This window comes from Macaca fascicularis, chromosome 14, assembly GCF_037993035.2.
Source record: "Macaca fascicularis isolate 582-1 chromosome 14, T2T-MFA8v1.1".
Taxonomy (NCBI): Eukaryota; Metazoa; Chordata; class Mammalia; order Primates; family Cercopithecidae; genus Macaca; species Macaca fascicularis.
The window spans coordinates 12,346,818-12,367,509 of record NC_088388.1 but is presented as its reverse complement, the minus strand read 5'-3'; the positions used below and the strand labels follow the sequence as shown (position 1 = coordinate 12,367,509).

The window sequence follows — 20,692 nt, the reverse complement described above, 5'->3', positions numbered from 1 at the left end:
AACACCCCCAAAATTAGCCGGGTGTAGTGGCACGCACCTTTTATCCCAGCTACTTGGGAGGCTGAGGAATGAGAATTTCTTGAAGCCGGGAGACAGAAGTTGCAGTGAGCTGAGATTGTACCACTGCACTCCAGCCTGGGCGATAGAGTGGGACTCTGTCTAAAAAATTAATTAATTAATTAATTAAAATTCCCTATGTCATGTAACCTAACACATTCATAGCTTTTGGCAATTAAGACACAGACATCTTTGGGGAACCATTATTCTGCCTACCACGCTAACGCAAGAGAAATAAGTATAATATCTACCAAAAGACTTGTATAAGAATGCCCATAGCAGGCTGTCTTAGTCTGTTCCTGCTGCTATAACTAAATACCTTAGACCGGGTAATTCACAAGTAACAGAAATTTATTTTTCACGGTGCTGGAGCCTGGGAAGTTCAAGATCAAGAAGCTGGCAGGACTGGTGTCTGGGGAAGGCTAGCTTGCTGTTTTCAAGATGGTGTCTCTTGTGTCCTCACATGGCAGAAGGGACAGAAGTTCCCTTGTACCCTTTCATAAAGGTACTAATGCCACCTGCCCTCATAGCCCAATTACCTCCCAAGGGCCTCATCTCTTAATACCATCACTTTGGGGGTTAAATTCCAATGTATAAACTTTGGAGGGACACGTACATTCAAACCATAGCAAAGCTTTATTCATAAGAACCCCAAACTGGAAAAAGCTCCAAAATCCACCAACAGCAGAATAGATTATCAAATCATGGTATATTCATCTCATGAAATATTACACAGCAATAAAAAAGAATGTACTAGTGATACACACAATAACATGGATGAACCTCACAGACATAATGTTGAGCTATAGAAGCTAGACACTAAAGACTGCATACTAGATGATGCCATTTATAGGAAGTTCAGGAACAGCAAAGCCAATCCATAGCACAGAAATCCAAATAGTGGTTACTACTTGGGAGTGGAAATTGACTCTGAAGGGCACAAAGGACTGGAAATGATTTGCATCTTCATCTGGGTGTGGTCACAGGTATGTACATTTATGGGTTTGTCATGCTGCATGCTTTACCGTCTGTGAGTTATAATTAAGAAAAATTGAAGTCTATATTTCTTTTTTTAGTTGATACGGGCTTTCACCATGTTGGCCAGGATGGTCTCGATCTCCTGACATCGTGATCTGCCCGCCTCGGCCTCCCAAAGTGCTGGGATTACAGGTGTGAGTCATTGCGCCCAGTTGAAGTCTGTATTTCAAAAACAATGGGAGATCACAACAGGGTTTCAAGCAGTGACATGGCATAATCTGGTGTTCACTTCTAAAAGGTCATTCTATCTGTTGAGAGCAGCTGCTGCTGTCCTGAAGACAAAGGTGCCTGGGCTTAGGAGGTACTGAGGGAAATGGACAGAAGTTGGTGGTTTCAAATATATTTCGGAGGAAGAATCAATAGCACGTGATCTAGGAGATACAGTAGTTGAATAGATGGATGGACGGGTTGAGAGGTGGATGGATGGATGGATGGATGGATGGATGGATAGATGGATGGATAAATGGATGGATGGATGGATGGATAGGTGAGTGGATGGATGGATAGGCGAGTGGATGGATGGATAGGCGAATGGATGGATGGATGGATGGATGGATGGATGGATGGATGGATGGATGAGTGGATGGATGGAAAGGCGGATGGATGGATGGATGGATGGATGAGTGGATGGGTAGGTGCATGGGTGAATGAACAGACTGGGTGGATGAATAGGTGGGTGGATGGTTGGGTAGGCAGATGGGTGGGGGGGTGTGCAGGTGTGTAGATGGGTACATGGGTGAAAAGGTAGGGGGGAGAATGAGTGTGTGGGTGAATGGGTGGATGGAACACCTTCAAGAGGACAGACTCTCTCCTCTGGTTGTTGGTGCCCAGAAAGCGCAGATGAATCACACTAGTCAGTAAATACCCCAGTTTTCCCTTGAGACATCTGTGTTTACTCTCCCATAGCTCCCCAGTGCCCCAAGGAGAAAAACTATTTGCTACAATACCCATTAGCGAGCAGACACAAACAGGCTGGTTTAATGAGGTGCAAGGATCTCCCAATCCTCTGGGCATTTCAGGGGAAGTACTGGTGAAACCCAAGCTAATGGGGATTAGGCAGAGGTGAAAAAACTCTTGGAACTTCCTCTAGGAAGCCATCAGTCCTTGTTCTCCTCCCTCTTGTCATGACCACCAGACTGTCACCACTGTCACCACCTCCAGCACCTGCTCCGTCACCACCCCCATTACAACCACCGCCACACGGATTTTTGAGACTCTGACTGCAAATTGTGTTTACCAGGTAAAAGCTAGGGGCTTGTAGGCACCTCTCTGGCAAGAGAGAACAACTCATCTCCTGGTGGTGGGTAACATTTTAACCCCTGGGCTACCAGCAAAGCCATGTGGTCCAGCTCCCACTTCCAGCCTGTTTGGTCCTGTGACCCATCCACCTCATAGCAGGAGGGACAAGGAAGGCAGGGAGAGAAAAGTTCTGGCAGTGCAGGGAGAGTTGCTGTTTTCAGAAGCAAGAAGGTCTGAAATCCTGCCAGGAGAAGCCCTGGTAATCCAGAGCTGGCTCCAGGTGTCCCGAGGTGCATTTCACGTGGACTTCCTAGACCTTGCAACTGGCTAATTTCTCCCTCTGTGGGAGTCTGCAGTCCAGCCTCCAGAGCTTTTCTCTGGCCTCCCCAGACAGGCTGAGTGTGTGCTATTTGGGTAAACAACGTTCCCCATGGTTGTCAGAGGCAGACTTATTTACCTGGTAGCAGCAGTTCCTTCCTACCCACCCCGTCAGATGCATTAGGACTCAGGGTGGGAACCAGCACCCATCACATTCAAGGGTGGAAGACCCAGCAGTGGAGGGGTGGGCAACAGACCTCACACAAACTAGGGGGGTCCAGGGCTGTGTATTGCAAAGTCACATTCACTGTTTAACTCGGAGGTCTCTCAGGACTTTCTACATCTGGGAATAAGCTAGGCTAAAGCTATCGTGCCCCAGAGCTGTGGTTTCATCCAGTTATCCTATACCCTGCATCCAAGCTAAAATATAGTCACTGTATCTTCCTCGGCCACGAGCAGATACTTTATACTTTAAAACCCTGCATGCTTTGAATTCCCCTGACTCCTTAGCCAAGGTGTCATATTGGCTCCCCCTATCTCAGGCAGTGAGGAAAGTGGTCACTCAATCCCTGCCTCCACAGGGCAATCCATTCAGGGGGTGGTGCCCAGCTCAGGAATTCCGCAGTTGTCTTTCTGCAGGCAGCTCTACCCTACTGCAGTTACTGACCAAGCCATCCCATCCTGCAGCTGCTGGGAGCTGAGTCGGGGCAGGATACAGCTGTGCCAGCTGTCGGAGATAGATTACACTATGAAGCTCGGCCGTGACTCACATTCCAGCACAGGGGAAATGCGCAAAAGTTATATGCTGTCTTTGGGGTGCTAAAAATCATCCTGGTTTTGTCTTGCAAGATGTTCAGCTTGTGGAGCATGGGGCAGATGGAGGACCCTTCCATCTAGGTCCTCCATGGGGAGGAGGCAGGGGACAGATCTGTCTCCAGCCAACTGCCTGTCACACAACCGCCACAGCTCCTAATAACAACACTCAGCATTTAATCAGCCCCTTTGTGGATGCAGACGCTGTCACACTCATTAATTAGTTAATATGCACAGCCCCCTGGGAGGAAGAGTCATGTTATTATCCCCACTGGGACTCAGAGGGAAACTGAGGCCAGAGGGGGAACTTGGCACAGAGTGGACGGAGCACAGCCTGACAGCTGGACTGGGACCAGTCTATGACTTGTCTGTTCTGGTGCCCTCGCTCTTGTCCTCCTCCCCAGCTCCTGTCTGCTCACAGTGCTGGTGACTATCTCCAAAGACACCTGGCCAAATGCTGTCAGAACTGAGCCTGAAGGAACTGGGCCTGAAGGTGCTCAGAGAGAAGGCCAGGTACAACTTTGGCGTGGAGAGGATGCAGCTCCGGTAGCTGGACCAGGTCAGGCTTGTGGGGAGTGTGTGCTCTGGAACAGCCACTCTTTCTGATGTTTCTTCCAAAGTGTCTTGGAACTAGAAATAGAAGTGATGAGGGTGCCTCTTATCCTCATCAAATTGCCTGTTTCCTGTGCAGGCAACTCTGGGTTTTGATTGTGTGTCTGGTGGTTTTAGAATGGAAGGGAGGAACAAATCCATCAGAAGGCACTATTGTGGTTCCGCTGGAAACTGGGACTGGCCATTAGGGGATCTTCCACACACACACACCCACACACACGCACAACATGGGTAGAACCCATGCCCCTGTGAAGGACCTCCTACATCATTGTGCCCAGTGGTCAATGTCGCTGGAAGCCTGCTGAGATGCCTTATGGCCACAGCTCAGCCCTCAAGAAGAAGACTTAGGTCAGTCTGTCAGGCAAAGAATCCTGAATGAATAAGATGCAGGCAGGAGACCTGCAGAACACAGAAACAAGGCGTTAGAGGAATTCGCAAGTACCTTCTAAGAGTTTGTGACCAATTGCAAAAAAAAAAAAAAAAAAAAAAAAAGACTGCTGTCTCTCCCTGTCTTTCCTTGCTTGTTACTAGAGTTGTTGAAGATTAAATAATTAACCACTCCCCGCTTTAAGAAAATACGAATCACAATTTGAAAATGTTTTTCTTATCTTTCCTTTTCCTTTCACCTAACATGTATGAATGTATGTATGTATGTATGTATGTATGTATGTATTTTTTTGAGAGGGAGTCTTGCTCTGTCTCTGGAATGTAGTGGCGTGATCTCAGCTCACTGCAACCTCCGCCTCCCGAGTTCAAGCAATTCTCCTGCCTCAGCCTCCCAAATAGCTGGGATTACAGGTGCCCATCACCATGCCCAGTGGATTTTTGTATTTTTAGTAGAGACGGGGTTTCACCATGTTGGTGAGGCTGGTCTTGAACTCCGCCCGCCTCAGCCTCTCAAAGTGCTGGGATTACAGGTGTGAGCCACCGCGCCCGGTCACCTGACATTTATAATAGTGGTGTTTCTCAGCCTTTCATGTGCATTCAAATCACCTGGGAATCTTGTTGCCAAGCTGAGATTCTTGGGCCTGAGATTATGCATTCCCATCAAGCTTCTGGGTGGTGCCAATGGCTCACTCTGAGTAGCAAGAGTTCAAAGCATTTGGTGATGGTAAAAGTTACCCTTTAATTCAGTTAAATGACCAGATGGGACCAATCACCTTGAAGATCTTGAAATAATAGTAACCTCATGATATCAAGTGTGAAGGTAACTGTTGGAACTTGTCTGGTGAGGACAAGTTTACAGGAATGGGAAGAAAGGCTGGTGTGTGTGGGGACACGTGTGTGCACATGGACACATGTGAGTTTGTGTACGTGGGGCAGCTAAGGGGTGGATTGTAGTAGACAGTTTTTGTTTTGTTTTGTTTTGTTTTTTAGATGGAGTCTTGCTCGCTTGCCCAGGCTAGAGTGCAATGGCCTGATCTTGGCTCATTGCAACCTCTGCCTCCCAGGTTCAAGTGATTCTTCCACCTCAGCCTCCCGAGTAGCTGGGATTACAGGCACCCGCCATCATGCCCAGGCTAATTTTTCTACTTTGGTAGAGATGGGTTTCACCACGTTGGCCAGACTGGTCTCGAACTCCTGACCTCAGGTGATCCGTCTGCCTCTGCCTCCCAAAGTGCTGGGATTACAGGCATGAGCCACCGTCCCTGGCTGACAGTCTTTGAACTGGCTGTTCAGGTCATGATTCTCCTCCTCTGAGAGTGTCTCTCAACAGGGAAAAGTGGACTGACATGTTTGTATCACAAAGCACTTTCTGCCCTGGCCATAGCTGATTGACCGTGGCCTGATCTGGACTAATAAGATTCTTTTTTTTCTGGGAATCTGGAACTTTGAACCAAGAGACATCCAGTCTGGCAGTTTTGATTCTGATTAATGGCAATGATCTAGAAAGAATATCCCTAAACTGATACTGCTACAGTGGGCCCTTAAATCCTCTCCTGATCTCTGCCCTTCCTGAGCCTTGAGGAATTCAACTCCTCCTTGAATCCCCTGAGGTGCCCCACTGGGTATATATGTGCCCACTCTTCATTTTCCTTGTTACCTACGTTGAGTTTGCTTTCTAAATAATCACAGGTAACACAGAACTCCTTCCAGAAGTGGCTCCATCTGCTTCAATAGAAGGCAGTCCTGGACTCACAGTCTCATTTCCAACCCAAATGTCCACGTAATTTTCAGACCGAGACTTCTGCTCAACCCGGGCACCCCACTACCCACACCTCCTTGTTCACCTATGGCTCCCACTTGTACTGAACTGCGGGATCACTGTGATTTTGGGGATGGCAACAGGGCCTAGGAAACATTTAGAGGCACTTCTCTTGCCTGAAAGAAACATGTTCTTCCCCTCTTTGTCTCTGATGAATCTTTACTGGATCTTTGGGACCCAGCTGAGTCATCCCGACCTGCAGACTGGACTCCCACCCCCAGGCTTAAATTCCTTTCCAAGGGCTCTGTCTGTCCTCTCTGCTTAGCTCCTATGTTAAAACCCCCTCCATCGGCGTCTCCTCCCCAGCAGAATGAGCTCCTTGAAGTCAGGGCCCGCCTTCTGCTCCTCTCTGTCCTCCACGCCCCCAGCTCAGTACAGCGCTCCCAGAGAGGTGTAAGCGACTTACGGTGAATAAATGGGCGTGAAGGGGAACAGGAGGGGCGGTTTTCTTCATTTACCAGAAATTCAAAATTGACCAAGCAAGCCCCTTTGGAGGCCCGGCACGAGGCTGGGCACTGGGAACGCGGGTGGGGGGTGGGAGGTGGAGGGTGGTAGGGAGGAGGGGGTACCCAGACACAAAAGACGTGCTCCAACTTCTCCAGCAGAGTTCAGTCACCCCGAGGAGGTGGGACCCGTCTCTCTCCTCCCCACACATGAACCAGCTCTCCAGTGATCATACTTGCTTTTTTCCCTCTCCCACGCTAAAACTGGTCACGAGGGGCCTAAAGGAGGGGCAGGCACCCAGGCGGTTCCCTTCCCCCGACGCAGCGCGGCCAGTCCACCCCTCCCGGCCGCCCACGGGGCCCCCGCCGCGGCCTGAGCCGGGCTCCCACCGCCCCCACGCGCAGGGCAGGCGCCCGCGGAGGCTCGGCTCGCTCGGGCCTCGACGCCTCTCCCCTCCCTGGCGCCAGGGGGCGCTGCCGCCCCACGACCGTCGCCATGGTCACCGCTGGCGGCGGAGAGGGGTTTACGTAAAGGACGCAGCGTCCCCCGGGGGGCGGAGGCGGACTTCGCGCCGGCGCCGGCGCCCTGCGGAAGCGGCGTTAGTGAATCGGGGCCTTGGGGAGCCCAGGATGGAGGTGGCGGTCGCGGCGGCGGGCCGAGCCCTGCGGCGGGCGGGAGGTAAGGGGGGCCTCCCGCGCGGCGGGCCGGTCCCGGGCGCGGGCGCGGTGCGAGCGGCGCGGCGGGCTGGGCAGTGTCCAGGGCGCGCGGTGGCCGGCCCGACGGGTCGGCGGGCGGAGTTGCAGCTGCCACGCGCGCCCGTGGCAGGTGTGAGGTCTGTGGAGCCCCTGGCACCGGCGTGGGGATGGTGACACGCGTGGCACGGGCGTGGGCAACGTGGGTCCGGCACAGACAGCGTGGTTTTCCTGGCACGGATCTCAGAAGACTCGCCTCCACCTTGGTGCGGTGGTGGCCTCCCAGGTGTGAGGTGGTGCAGCTGTCGGCACAGGTAGGTGATGGGCACGGCCCTCGGACTGGTTCTGGGGTAGGTGGCCAGCTCGTGCCGGCATGGTGGTGCCGCTGGCATGGGTGTGAGGAAGTGCTGCCGTTGCTTGGGTGTTGGGATGGTTCTGGCCTTGGGCTTGACATGGTCTGGGGTGATAGCACTGGGGGCTTGAAGAATTGGTGTCCTCAGCATGGCTAGAGTTCCTGGCGTGACTGTGAGAAAGGGCCTTGGCACGGTGTGGTGCAGGGGGCTACCTGGCACTGCCGTGGGGGGAGGCCGTGGCCCTCCCATCCTGATGAATGGGAAGGGTAAATGCCCATCCTTCCCCACGGGCGATGAAGGGGACACTGCCTCTGTCATGGGGGTCCAGTTTTAATGCCTGTTGGATACACTGGACTGAGGAGGGCAGAAGTCTGGGAGAAGATTAGTGTCCTTTATAATGGGCATAAACAGGAGATGCCAGGAGAAGCTTCTACCACAAGGGCCCTGATAGTAACCCAGACAGAGACCTTCCAGGCACTACCGTTGTCCTGGGCTCGCTATTCATCTAGCTTTGGGGACGAAGGGAGGGGTGGATGATTTTCAGTGGTGATCACTGTCCCAGAATATGTCCTGAGAAACAAGCAGGTAGCCCGGGTTAGCGGGTCAGGGAGTGGTACAACGCACCATCTATCTGTGGTCACCGGGCACTGCCTTCTCCTTGGGTTGATGGGTTCACTCCACGGTATCTGGAAGTTGACTCTCTTCTTTGATGCTTGGGAGCCTTTGGGTCCAGAGGATTGGATCGATTGGGGGATGCTTGAAAGATGATTCTGCAGCCACTGGGAATCTGCTGGGGCCACTGGGACTCCCACCCCCAGGCTTAAATTCCTTTCCAAGGGCTCTGTCCTCTCTGCTTGGCTCCTATGTTAAACCCCCTTCCATCTGCGCTGAGATTGTGTCTGCTCTCACCAGTCCTTTGGGAAGCTTTGGGTGAAGGTCTCACTCAGCATCACCTAGTGCCTTACTTTTCAGAGAAGCAATTTCCAGCTCCCCCTAGAGAAGTCTTTTTTTTTTTTTTTTTGAGACGGAGTCTCGCTCTGTCGCCCAGGCTGGAGTGCAGTGGCCGGATCTCAGCTCACTGCAAGCTCCGCCTCCCGGGTTCATGCCATTCTCCTGCCTCAGCCTCCCGAGTAGCTGGGACAACAGGCGCCCGCCACCGCGCCCGTCTAGTTTTTTTTTTTTTGTATTTTTTAGTAGAGACGGGGTTTCACCGTGTTCGCCAGGATGGTCTCGATCTCCTGACCTCTTGATCCGCCCGTCTCGGCCTCCCAAAGTGCTGGGATTACAGGCTTGAGCCACCGCGCCCGGCGAGAAGTCTTATAGTGTAGGGGAAATCTTCAGTTCTTCATGGATCTCTTGGGGGAGTGGGATCAGTGGTAGAAGAATAACAGGATTGAGCTTGTGCTGGAGAAGGCACTTACGCATCCAAAAAGATGATGTTGAGGATATTGGAGACTAGGGTGGCAGGTGGTCGCCAAATTGCCAAGGTGGGTGCTTGGAGATGCTGATGAGTTCCCTATAACTAGAGCACTGTCCAATGCCTTTGGGGGCAGATCACTTTAATTCCAGTGTTGACTGTGTGAACTTCAGCAGGTGACTTCACCAATCAAGGCATGTCACATGGTGGTCTGGTAGTAAAGAATGAAAGGAAATGGTGCATGTGGAAACCCTTTGCAAACAGCGAAAGACTGTACAAAGGTCAGAGAGTCTCATCAAGTAAAGAGACCATGGCTGGAGGCAGGAGCTATAGGAAATGGTGGCGTGGGATGTGATTGGGAGGAAGGGAGCCGGAAGGTCGAGGGCCTGTCATAGGGAATTAGAGGCCCTGAGCGCACATGCTCCTGGTGGGGGCCAGTGGGATCTGTTGACACTATGAGTCAGCTGCTGAGCTGGAACCAGGCCCCCGGTCTCCCGAGGACGGTCCTGAGCATGGCCCCGGCAGCTGTGAAGTCCTGCAGGAGTGGCCCAAGCAGGAGGAAGCACTTTGCCTGGGCGGCAAACGTGCCTCATTGCCAGGGTAGGTCTGGGAGGTGTCTGTGGCTGACAGATCTAGGGTACCTGTGTGGGAGGAAGACTTGGGAAGTGTGTGTGTTTTCTCTTGAGAATTTCCTTGGGCTCTGGGTTCTGAGAACGGGAGTGGGGAGCAGTCACATCAGCGTCTTTTGGGCTGTGGCCTGAAGGATATGAAGTGGGTCAGATCATCCACAGATTGATGTGGCCCAGGTCTGGATGGTCCTGCGGGAGGTTGAGGCTGGATAGCAGGGGGATCAGGGGGTGTGGAGGATGCCCTCACACATGGGGGAAAGGAAAGGGGGCTACGGGCACCTCTGAGGGCAGACAGGTGTGGCACCTCTCCCGATGTGGCCCCACTTCTGGCTGAAGTGCCTTCCCAGGTGGGGAGGATGAGGGCGGCTGCACATTGCTTTCCTCTCTGCCACCAGGAGCCTAATTCCTGACAACAAGCTGCAGAGCCTGAGTTGCAGACCCTGCCCTGTGGCGCTGGAAGGCCTGTTTTTCTCTAACCCAGGGCGTTTCTCCAGCATTCCATGCAGGTGTCTGCCTTAGCCGGCAACCCGTTTCACAGGCTTCTGCCCTGTGCCCAGGCTGCAGTGTCAAGCCATGTGGGTAGAAGGAGGACATGGCCCTGCCAGACCCAGGGTTGTGAACTGACTTTTCCATGCTATAGACTCGCCCTGTCCCCATAGCTGCCACCCAGACACTGTCCAGCATTGCAGGTGCTTCCCTGGTCGTTCCCATGTTGGTCTGAGGGGTGTCCATGGCCCGTCTCACCCGCTCCCTGCAGTGCCTTCATACCTCCCCCGAGGAGTTGCTGGGCACTTCAGCTTGTGTCTGGAAAGCTCTCTTAAGTGCAGAGTCCATTAAGGAGGAAGCCTCCAGCCGCCCTGTTGTGAATATTCAGTATTCAAGTCTCCTCAGCTCACCCTCCACACCTCCGCCTGTTTGTTCTGATTTGTGGTTCAGCCTTATGGTTTGGGGCTCCAGGAGCCCTTTTCAGCCGCCCTTTGCCATCTGCTTGGGATGTTGGGACTGCACAGCAGAGCTGGGTGGCAGGCAGGGCAGATCTGAAGACACTGAGAGGAGGAGTTGGCCTCTGTTCCCCAAAAGGAGAGCCGAGCTTTCTTCCCAGTCCTGGGGTTTTGGGGCAGCAGGGAGCCCAGCCAGGTTAGCACCCTTGTCATTGTGCACAGATGCTGATTTCAAGTAACTTCCAGCTGAGGCAGGAGGCCAGTCACTTAGGAGTGGACCTCGAGGGCAAGCAGCTCCCTGGAGCTGCAATATTTCAACCTTGGTCCCCAGTCATATTCCCATGTTCCTTGTCCGTGTTTCTCTAAAAGTTGCTTTACTCAGCTCCTGGCAATTCCTCAGCTGCTCCATAAATCACAGTGCCTGGCTCTGCTTTAGGGGTGCCAGGGAGCCAGGCATCTGTGGCCAGAGGATGCTGGACCAGAGCTGACAGCAGCAGGCCAGAAGGCTGCAGTTGAAGGCACAGCTTGTTGCTAGAAGCCACTCGTCCCCCAGTCCCTCTCCTCGAGACCCGAGGGGAACCCTGGTGTTTAATCTACCTGTTGGCCCATCACTCCGTGATTTCAATTTCTCACCGGAATAGCTTTACATTACACTCCAGTGGACTGGGCAAGTAGCGCTGGGGGAAATATCAATGAGCATGTGGTCAGAGGAAGATAAATCTTTTAGAACCGCGAAGCCCAGGACACTGCAGGATGCGGTTACCTCCCCAGCGGGCAGGGCTGAAAATGGTTTATTTTGATTTTCTTTTTTTGTTTCTGACACTGACTTGGGCTGGGCGTGGTCTTTCTGGGTTGGATGGGAAGCGTGAGTGTGGGTGTGGATGTGGGTTGTGTGTGTGGGCAGGAAAGACCCAGGAAACTGCCTTATCTGTGAGGACCTCTTTGCGGCTGAGGAAGGAGTCCAGGGAGATGCCATGGAGGGGATCGGTGTGACCATGGGTAAGGGTGTTGTTTTCATGGGGCGTTTGGCAGGAACACCCAAGTCCTGTAGATGGGGATGGGGCTGTTATCACCGCGGGGCTGCCCGGGGAGCGCACGTGTGTAAAGCCGCTTGTGTCCGTAAGTGTTTCTGTGGGAAGTGAGGGCGGAGGGGGTGTGGAGCGCCTGGTGGTGTGGGAGCGCGCGGGCTCCCGTGTCTGGCTGGCCTGGTGTTGGTGGGTGTGCGGAGCCGGGTGTTGCCGGGCTCTTCACAGCAGGAGGGAACAGTGGGTGTCGGAGGAGGCTGCCTTCAGGCTGTGGGAGGGCAGAGGGTGGGTTTCATACCTCATGTTATGACTGTTAACATGAGGAGCCGAGTGCTTTCTCAGTATTCCTTAGAAGGAAGCCGGGCTGCAGGCGGGGCTCTCACACCCTTCTGTGCGCTACCTGTGGGTGTCTCACACGCCTGCTTCCATGCTCCTCCTTGAGCCACCTGGAAGTCAGCTGGGGACAGTCCCCTCCCCCCCATGACAGAAGATAGCATTGTAGCCTATGGGTGGTTATGACTTCAGACTCTGGAACCTCACAGACCCGGATTGGATGCTGGCACACCTCAGTTTCCTAATCTGTAAGATGGGGACAGTTAAACCTCTGAAGGCCGAATGGCAAGAATTCTCCCAGGTAATGCCTGGCGCATAGAGATATCGTGATGAAAACACGCACTGAGAAAATGTTTTTGCTCTTGTGGCCGGAATCCTTTCCATAGAAAAGTGGTTATGTCGTGATCTGCATATATTAGCAGCAGGGAAGATGTAATGAGTCTCATTACTTGATAAGAAGTTAGATTCCCACATCCTTGGGATAGACAGAATCTTGCATATCCGTTAACAGTGTCATCAGCAAGAGTGTATCTTAGCCTTGAGGAATGTTTCCACTTGGACATAGTTGATAGTTGTTTCTTGAGCACCAGGTGTGAGGTGGGGGTTAGTGAGGGCATGCAGATGAGGTGGGCATACCAGAGCCTATAAGGTGTAGATTCTGACCTCAAGTTGCTTAAAATCTGTTGAGAAGATATAATTAATTTTTAGAAATGAGTGATGCCAGAGGTCAAAGGAGGGAGAGTGACTCGAGCCAGGGAGGTCGGGGAGACTTGGGTGGCCACGGCCTTCTTATGTGGGCCATGGGGACCAGTGGGAATGAACAAAGGAAGGTGGTTGTAGAGGAACTGGCAGCAACGGGGGCAGGTTGGGGGGTGACTGGTGGCTGGGAGGGGGAACTGCTGCCTGTTTGCTGTCTGGCTTGAGTGTAGGGTGCATACACCAGAAGTGGTGAAAGCTAAGGTTGGAAAAATGAGCTGGAACTGGGTCCCCGGGAGCCACGACGGCAGGGCTGAAGGTTTAGTCTCCAATCTGTGAACACATGGGCATTCACTGAAATGTTCTGAGCAAGGGTTTGGGGGCTGGTGCCACCCCCCAGGAAGAGTGGTGTGGCAGCAGGTGCCAGGGTACTGAGGGACAGGAGTAGGGGGTGCCCAGGTGCGAGGGGCTTGAACTAGGGCAGTGGCCACTCTGCAGGGGCAAGGGGAGAGACAAAGCCTGATTATGGAAGGGAGACAGAAGCCATGAGATTGGTCAGCTTGGTCACTAGGAGGGGAAGGGGTGGGAAGTGGGGCGGGGAAGCTGAGCTGAGCTCGGAGTCGCCGCCTGGACTGTGTTGCCCACACTTGACTTTGACTTTCAGCGGGTCTGACTCCCGTCAGTGCCGGGCAGGAGCGTGAACGGCAGGCTTTCAGGGCTGCCCTCGAGGCTGTTCCCATCCCCGAAGACCCACTGAGGGGGTTCCAGTGTTCACAGCACTTATTTCCAGGCATTTGATCATTTTCTCACCAAATTACCCCTTGAAATTTCGCCTGCCTGAGTTCAGCCCAGGAGGTTACTATTCTGGGAAGTTTCATCAAAACCCTTTCAGCGTTTGGGAGTTCTCAGAGCCTGGGGGAGGATGGAGGAGAACAGGGCTTGCCCTCACCTGTGTTTGGGGGCTGCTCCTGCGAACCAGTCCTACACCTGGAGACGGTCCTGGCCAGGGAGCTGCAGCTCTGGGGTCGAGGTCGGGACGGTGGCCCTCTACTGTGTAAGGTGAGACAGGATGCTGCCTCGAATTCATCCCGAATGGGCCCCTCGTCATTGTCTCTCCTGGAGCCATTTAATTAATTGATGATTGATGTTCCTGGACTTCCTTGAGGTTAATCTATTATTGATGTCCCTTCATTTATATAACACACCCTGCACCTCCCAGCCCCTGGCTGCTCCTGATGGGCAGGCCACACAGTGGAGTGGGCTCCCTGGGGCCGCACCTCTGTCTCCTGGGGACAGGGCCCTGCACTTAGCTTTCTCAAAGCCTTTCAGGTTTGAGGTCAGGGAGGGCACCAGGGCATGTCTCCAGGAGGCTTTGCTCAGCCACAAAATAATAATAACAATAACTTCCATTTTCTCAGTGTGGAGGAACTGAACCCAGAAGAGTGTATAGAGGATGGATGTCATTTATTCTTTGCAACAGCAACCCCCTGCACGCTCCCATCCCTCCAACCTACGTCTTACAGGAGGCTTAGGGAGCTTGCATCACCTGCTCAGGGACACTCAGCGAGGCAGGGAGCCAGGGTTTGAACCCAGGATGGGTTCTTTTTGGTGTCCCTGTCCACACCCCACCTCTCTCTCTCCCTCAGGTCCCACACAAGCCCACCTCCTCCATGAGGCCTTTCTCCGTGCTCCACTGACTCTAGCACTCTGTTTTTTTTTTTTTTTTTTTTTTTTTTTTTTTTTTTTTTTTGAGACGGGGTCTCGCTCTGTCACCCAGGCTGGAGTGCAGTGGCCGGATCTCAGCTCACTGCAAGCTCCGCCTCCCGGGTTCACGCCATTCTCCTGCCTCAGCCTCCCGAGTAGCTGGGACTACAGGCGCCCGCCACTTCGCCCGGCTAGTTTTTTGTATTTTTTAGTAGAGACGGGGTTTCACCGGGTTAGCCAGGATGGTCTCGATCGCCTGACCTTGTGATCCACCCGTCTCGGCCTCCCAAAGTGCTGGGATTACAGGCTTGAGCCACCGCGCCTGGACAGCACTCTGTTTTTTTGAGACAGAGTTTCGCTCTGTGGCTCAGACTGGAGTGCAGTGGTGTGATCTCAGCTCACTGCAACCTCTGCCTCCTGGTTCAAGCGATTCTCGTGCCTCAACCTCCCGAGTAGCTAGGATTACAGGCACCTGCCACCACGTCCGACTAATTTTTATTTTAGTACAGACGGGGTTTCACCATGTTGGCCAGGCTGGTCTTGAACTCCTGACCTCAGGTGATCCACCTGCCTTGGCGACCCAAAGTGTTGGGCTTACGGGGTGAGCCACTGCGCCTGGCCAAACAAAGGCATCTTCTAGCACTGTCTTATCTGGATAGTGCTGGCGCCCCTCAGAGAGAGGATGTGTGTTCCCCTCACTGATTTGTGTCCTCAATGAAGCATAATGATCATGGTGAAATAACATTTAGGGAGCAAGGTGCCAGGCACCAAGCTCAGCACTTTTTGTACCTTCTCTCATTTGATCCTCATGACCATAACAAGGAACATGGGACTGCTGGGCCTGGAGTGTACCTGGCTCTGCTGGGGAGCTGTGAACAAGTCACTTTTCTTTTGTTAGCCTCGGTTGCCCTGTCTGTATAATAGCAGCAATATTTATCCTGTCTCCCTCACTGTTCAAAGGCAACACTGGAAGGGAAAGGCCTTTGGGAAAGACATTGTACTAACAAAGGATTAGGATTGCTCGTATATGAGATTCAAGAGCTGGCATGAAGGCTGAGAATATTTAAGGCTGGGCACATAGACCCAAGCCAAGGCATCTGCACCCACCCTCAGAGCCACCCCGGCCCAGCAGATGAATTCTGCAGCTTGCCGGCTGCCAAGAACTTGCTTGAGGAACCTGTGTGGCCAGGAGAGGGGCGGGAGATGCTTAGAGTGGCTGCCAGGCCCTGGTCTGCTGTCCTGGCTGGGTGAGCAGTGCCTGGGTCTTTGGAGGCGGTCCCTCCCACTCTGGGCGCCTGGGTTGTGTGGAAGTGCAGGGGGCCCGCGGGGGGTTCTGGGCCCTACTTCCTCTCCCATCTCCCACATGCAGCCTAACTAGGTCAGTTCAGGCTGGGTGTGGGGAGGAAGGAGGATAGCTCGCCAGGCAGCCGCCCAGACCTCCCCTCACCCCTCAACACATGCGGAAAGCCTTGTGAGGAGGTGAGTCCTGTGTCTGTTCCCGAAAGCGGTGGGGCCACCAGCCTCACAGTGGCAAGGCTCCCGGGGCGCTGGCTGGGAATCCTCTGCTTTCTCATCAGCCTTACTCGGAGCACAATTCAGTGCTGGGCTGGGGCTGGGGAAGATGACACGTGCTGCCAGGGCCTGAAGAAAAAGGCAGAGCCCTTGGACTTGTGGGTGGGGGCAAGGCATGCCTGCCATCGTTCATTGGAAATTGTGGCCAGGCTACCGTTAGGGGATTGTTTTGTTTCACTTCCCAAGTTTCCGCTTTCTGCAGGCCAGGATTACATCAGGCTCCCCTGGCACGCCCTTTAGCCAACTCCCACTTCATCCAGGCTCCTCCACTGCCCTGGGACAGCTGCCCCGCTGCAGTTTTGGGGCAGGCTGCAGAAACACTGGGCAGCCCTAGGCCCAGTGGCTGAGGGGACTGTCCTGGCCTTTTCAGCCTCAGCTGCAGGGGCTGGGAACTCCCAGTGCCCTGCCTCCCAGTTAGCACCTGCCCACTTTACCCACTTGAGTCTGCCTGGTCTCCAAGATTATCCACTTCTGATTCATTCTCTCTCCCTCTTTAAATTCATAGCATAGGCCTTCAGATATGGGCTTTAGCATAAAGACAGAGTTTTATTTAAGACCACTACTACTTGTGCAAGTCACTTGACCTGTTTGAGCCTCAGTTTCCTCTTTTTTTTTTTTGAAGATGGAGTCTCACTCTGTTACCCAGGCTGGAGTGCAGTGGTGCAATCTCAGCTCACTGCAAGCTCCACCTTCCGGGTTCACAACATTCTCCTGCCTCAGCCTCCCCAGTAGCTGGGACTACAGGCACCTGCCACCAGGCCTGGCTAATTTTTTGTATTTTTAGTAGAGATGGGGTTTTGCCGTGTTAGCCAGGATGGTCTTATCTCCTGACCTCGTGATCTGCCCACCTCGGCCTCCCAAAGTGCTGAGATTACAGGCATGAGCCATCGTGCCTGGCCTCTTCATCTCCTAAATGGGGGCTCTAATGGAACATGGCATGTTAGGATCAAATGAGATGATGTAGGAAGTTCCGCCCAATGCCAAGAACATCATAAGTACTCAGGAAATGTTAACTGCTATTATTAATGACCACAATTACTTCTCATAATTGTTCTCCATGAGCCCAAGCATGTGCTATGTCTGATGGGACCCTCCCTTTCCTGATGCTGAGGCTCCCCTGCAGCACTCCTGTGTTGGAGCTGGCCTCTTGGGCTTTGCTCCCCACAAGCAGCTGGGCCACTTCTCAAAGCTGGCAGTATCCTGCCACCCGTCCAGTATCTCACCCTGCTCCTGTCCTGACCCTCTATGAGAACTGGCCGTCCCAACCCCACAGTCCCTGGTTCCGTTTGGTTCCTCTATTTTGGTTTCCTTCCTTTGGCACCTCTTCTTTTTTCTTTTTTTTGAGACGGAGTCTTGCTCTTTTGGCCAGGCTGGAATGCCGTGGTGCGATCTCAGCTCACTGCAACCTCTGCTGCCCAGGTTCAAGCGATTCTCCTGCCTCAGCCTCCCAAGGAGCTGGGATTACAGGCGCCTGCCACCGTGCCCGGCTAATTTTTGTATTTTTAGTAGAGACGGGGTTTCACCATCTTGGCCAGGCTGGTCTTGAACTCCTGACCTGGTGATCCACCCACCTCAGCCTTCCAAAATGCTGGGATTACAGACATGAGCCACTGTGCCCAGCCTCTTTTGGTACCTCTTCTATCCGCTGCCTTTTCTTTAACATTTCCTCTCTGAAGCCCTTGGGGGAAGCCAGTTTCTTCCTCAGACTCTCTGAGTCTCACCGAACAAAGCCCCTCAGCTTCTCCAGCTGCCCTCCTAAGAGTTGGGGGGTCATGACTTGGCCTTGTGAGGCCATGATTTCCATGCCATCCTCTCTGGTCTGGGCAGCCTCTCCAGGGCAATGGGAGCCCTGCCCACCGGGTCTGCAGAGCACCAGCTGAGGCCTGAGCTTCCAGGCACTGCAAACTCTCCTGGGCTGCAAGGCCAGAATCAGCCCCAGTGCACCCCCAGGGCCAGAACACCAGCCATACCCAAGTCTCTTTCCCCCTAGGAACTTAAGGAATTTTTCTTAAGAGTTTGTTTCAGTTTCATACGTTTGAAAAGAACTTGGTTCTCCTTTGACACCTTCACTGGGACTGGGACCAGACCATGGAGCAGAGAATAGTTTTGCCACGTGTAATCTCCCATCTACCCATTTATTCGAGGACATTTATTGAGCACCTACTTGCTAAGCCTTGTGCCTGGAGCTGGGAATAATAAGATAAATGGTATCACTTCGTCCTAAGGGAGTTCCTGGGTTGGCATAAGCAGACACTATCACTCTACCAGCAGCCACAATGGCAAACGTGTTGCGGAGAGTCCTCTCTGCTACACAGTGCCTTATGTGTAGGGACACATTTAATGCCATGAACAGTGATGGTTTCCATTTTCTAGACACTCACCCCCTCTAGGCTCTGTGCTCAGGACAGTCCCATGGCACCCATGGAGAAAGCACTCATTTCACAGCAGGGGTTCAGGTCTAGGGCCTCAGCTTCCCTGGGGAATTGAAGGACTCTGTTAGAGGCTGCGTGTTTGTAGCTGGGACTCAGGTCCCATCTGGCCCCTGCTCTCAGGGTGTGGTGTTCTCATTCTCCTCACCTGGCATGGGGTTTGGGGGATCCTGTGAACCACGGGAGGAACAGCCTCCCACAAAAGGAAGGCCCCCTGTGGCTATCCTCTTGCTGCGAAGACCAGGCCCCGCTCTTAGGAAGCCCTCGCCGCTCCCCGTGTGTAGACCCACCCGTGGCTTGCACCACCTTTTTACTCCCGCTGCCCAACCTGACCTTCACCGACCCTGTACCTCGCCGGCTGCGGCAGGCGGCTTTCAGGCTCACACAGCATGGCTCCTCTCACCCCACATGCCCCTGCCAGTGCCATTCCAGATTGTTCTCCTTGCTGCCTGCCTGCTACACCATGCAGTTTAGAACACCGCCTAATGGAGGGCTCAGGGCACTTGAGCAGCTGCCGTCTCCATTTCTTGGTGCCTTTAACCCCTCCTTTCCCCAGGTGAACCCTATTCAGCAGGCTTCCGGCAGCAGTAACGAAGCTGGGCGCCCAGCCCACCATCTGCTCAGTACTTTATAAAAGTTTAACCTTAATGGTGTAATGAACTCCCATCATAAAGCAGCTGGGGCAGTGCATCTTAGGATGTATAAATTATAGGAGCCCTCTGAAATTGTAATTGGAAATGGCAGCAAGCAGAAGGTTGAAAGAGGCTGGTCTCATTGGGCCGAGCCCGGCTATTCTCTGTCTCCTTTCAAAAGGCACACAAAACTGAGTCTGGCTGTGAAGAAAGAGTGTCCTCAGCCCAAATCGAGCTCCTGGTTCTTCCGCTCTGGTTCCCACTTCCTGCCTCCAACTATGTCTGCAGAGCCTGCAGGATTTGGAGGTGGGACCCCCCCAACCTGGCCCTGCGCTCTGGTTCTGTGCCTGCAGACAGAGTGGGCTGAGAGGGAACGAACACAGGCACAGGGGCAGGCTCCACCATGCTCCAGGGAGCACTTTGGAGCAGTTGATTTGACCTCATTGAGTCTCCATAAAGTGGAGTGAACCCACCTTGGAGTGCTGGTGGTGATTGAATGGGAAACCACAGAGGGTGTTGGGATGTAGGGTTGAGAGCTCAGGCCAGACGGTCTGGCTTCCTGTTGCAGCTCCTGCTGGGGGTAGTCGAGTCCTTAACCAGGTCCTTTCACCTCTCAGCTGCAGTTTCCACCTGTAAAATCAGGGAATAATTGGCCTCTGAGGAGAATTAGGAGGTGACATGAGATGATGCTGTCTTGTGACAGACTCAGCATCGTGCTTCTTTGATGGGCACACAGATCACTGGGGAACTTACTAATGCAGATTCCAGTTCAGGCTGCTGGGCCCAGATGTGCATTTCTTTTTTTTTTTTTTTTTTTTTTTTTTTTTTGAGACGGAGTCTCGCTCTGTGGCCCAGGCTGGAGTGCAGTGGCGCGATCTCGGCTCACTGCAAGCTCCGCCTCCTGAGTTTACGCCATTCTCCTGCCTCAGCCTCCTGAGTAGCTGGGACTACAGGCGCCCGCCACCGCGCCCGGCTAATTTTTTGTATTTTCAGTAGAGACGGGGTTTCACCGTGGTCTCGATCTCCTGACCTTGTGATCCGCCAGCCTCGGCCTCCCAAAGTGCTGGGATTACAGGCGTGAGCCACCGCGCCCGGCCCCAGATGTGCATTTCTTTTTTTGAGACGGAGTCTCGCTCTGCCGCCCCGGCTGGAGTGCAGTGGCCGAGATCCGGCTCACTGCAAGCTCCGCCTCCCGGGTTCACGCCATTCTCCTGCCTCAGCCTCCCAAGTAGCTGGGACTACAGGCGCCGCCACCTCGCCCGGCTATTTTTTTGTATTTTTTGGTAGAGACGGGGTTTCATCGTGTTAGCCAGGATGGTCTCGATCTCCTGACCTCGTGATCCGCCCGTCTCGGCCTCCCAAAGTGCTGGGATTACAGGCTTGAGCCACCGCGCCCGGCCCCAGATGTGCATTTCTAACAACTCCCAGTAATGCTGCTGCTGCAGGCCCTGGAGCACACCTCACCTTGAGTCTGGAGAGCAGAGTATGTGCCCCATAGTCAGTGCATTAGAGCCTGCTGTGATCGTACATCCAGGCAGAACC

The 20,692-nt window shown here is 53.4% G+C and overlaps 1 protein-coding gene across 8 annotated transcripts in view; it reads left to right on the top strand.

Annotated features, from left to right (window-relative positions):
* Positions 1-7,288: 7,288 nt before the first annotated feature.
* The window catches only part of DAGLA (diacylglycerol lipase alpha), a 68,667-nt gene continuing 55,263 nt past the window's right edge, over positions 7,289-20,692 (top strand). For 3 of the 8 annotated variants that reach the window (XR_012423157.1, XM_065528059.2, XM_005577626.5), the window contains exon 1: positions 7,289-7,405. Coding sequence is in view for 1 of the 8 variants with exons in the window: in XM_065528058.2 (XP_065384130.1) it covers positions 9,206-9,259 (54 nt within the window). In the remaining 7 variants the exon portion in view is untranslated. Of the gene's footprint in view, positions 7,734-8,909; positions 9,260-9,625; positions 9,790-11,703; positions 11,759-20,692 lie in introns of those variants that run through there. The other 5 variants (XM_065528062.2, XM_065528053.2, XM_045371974.3 and 2 more) reach the window with 4 other exon arrangements.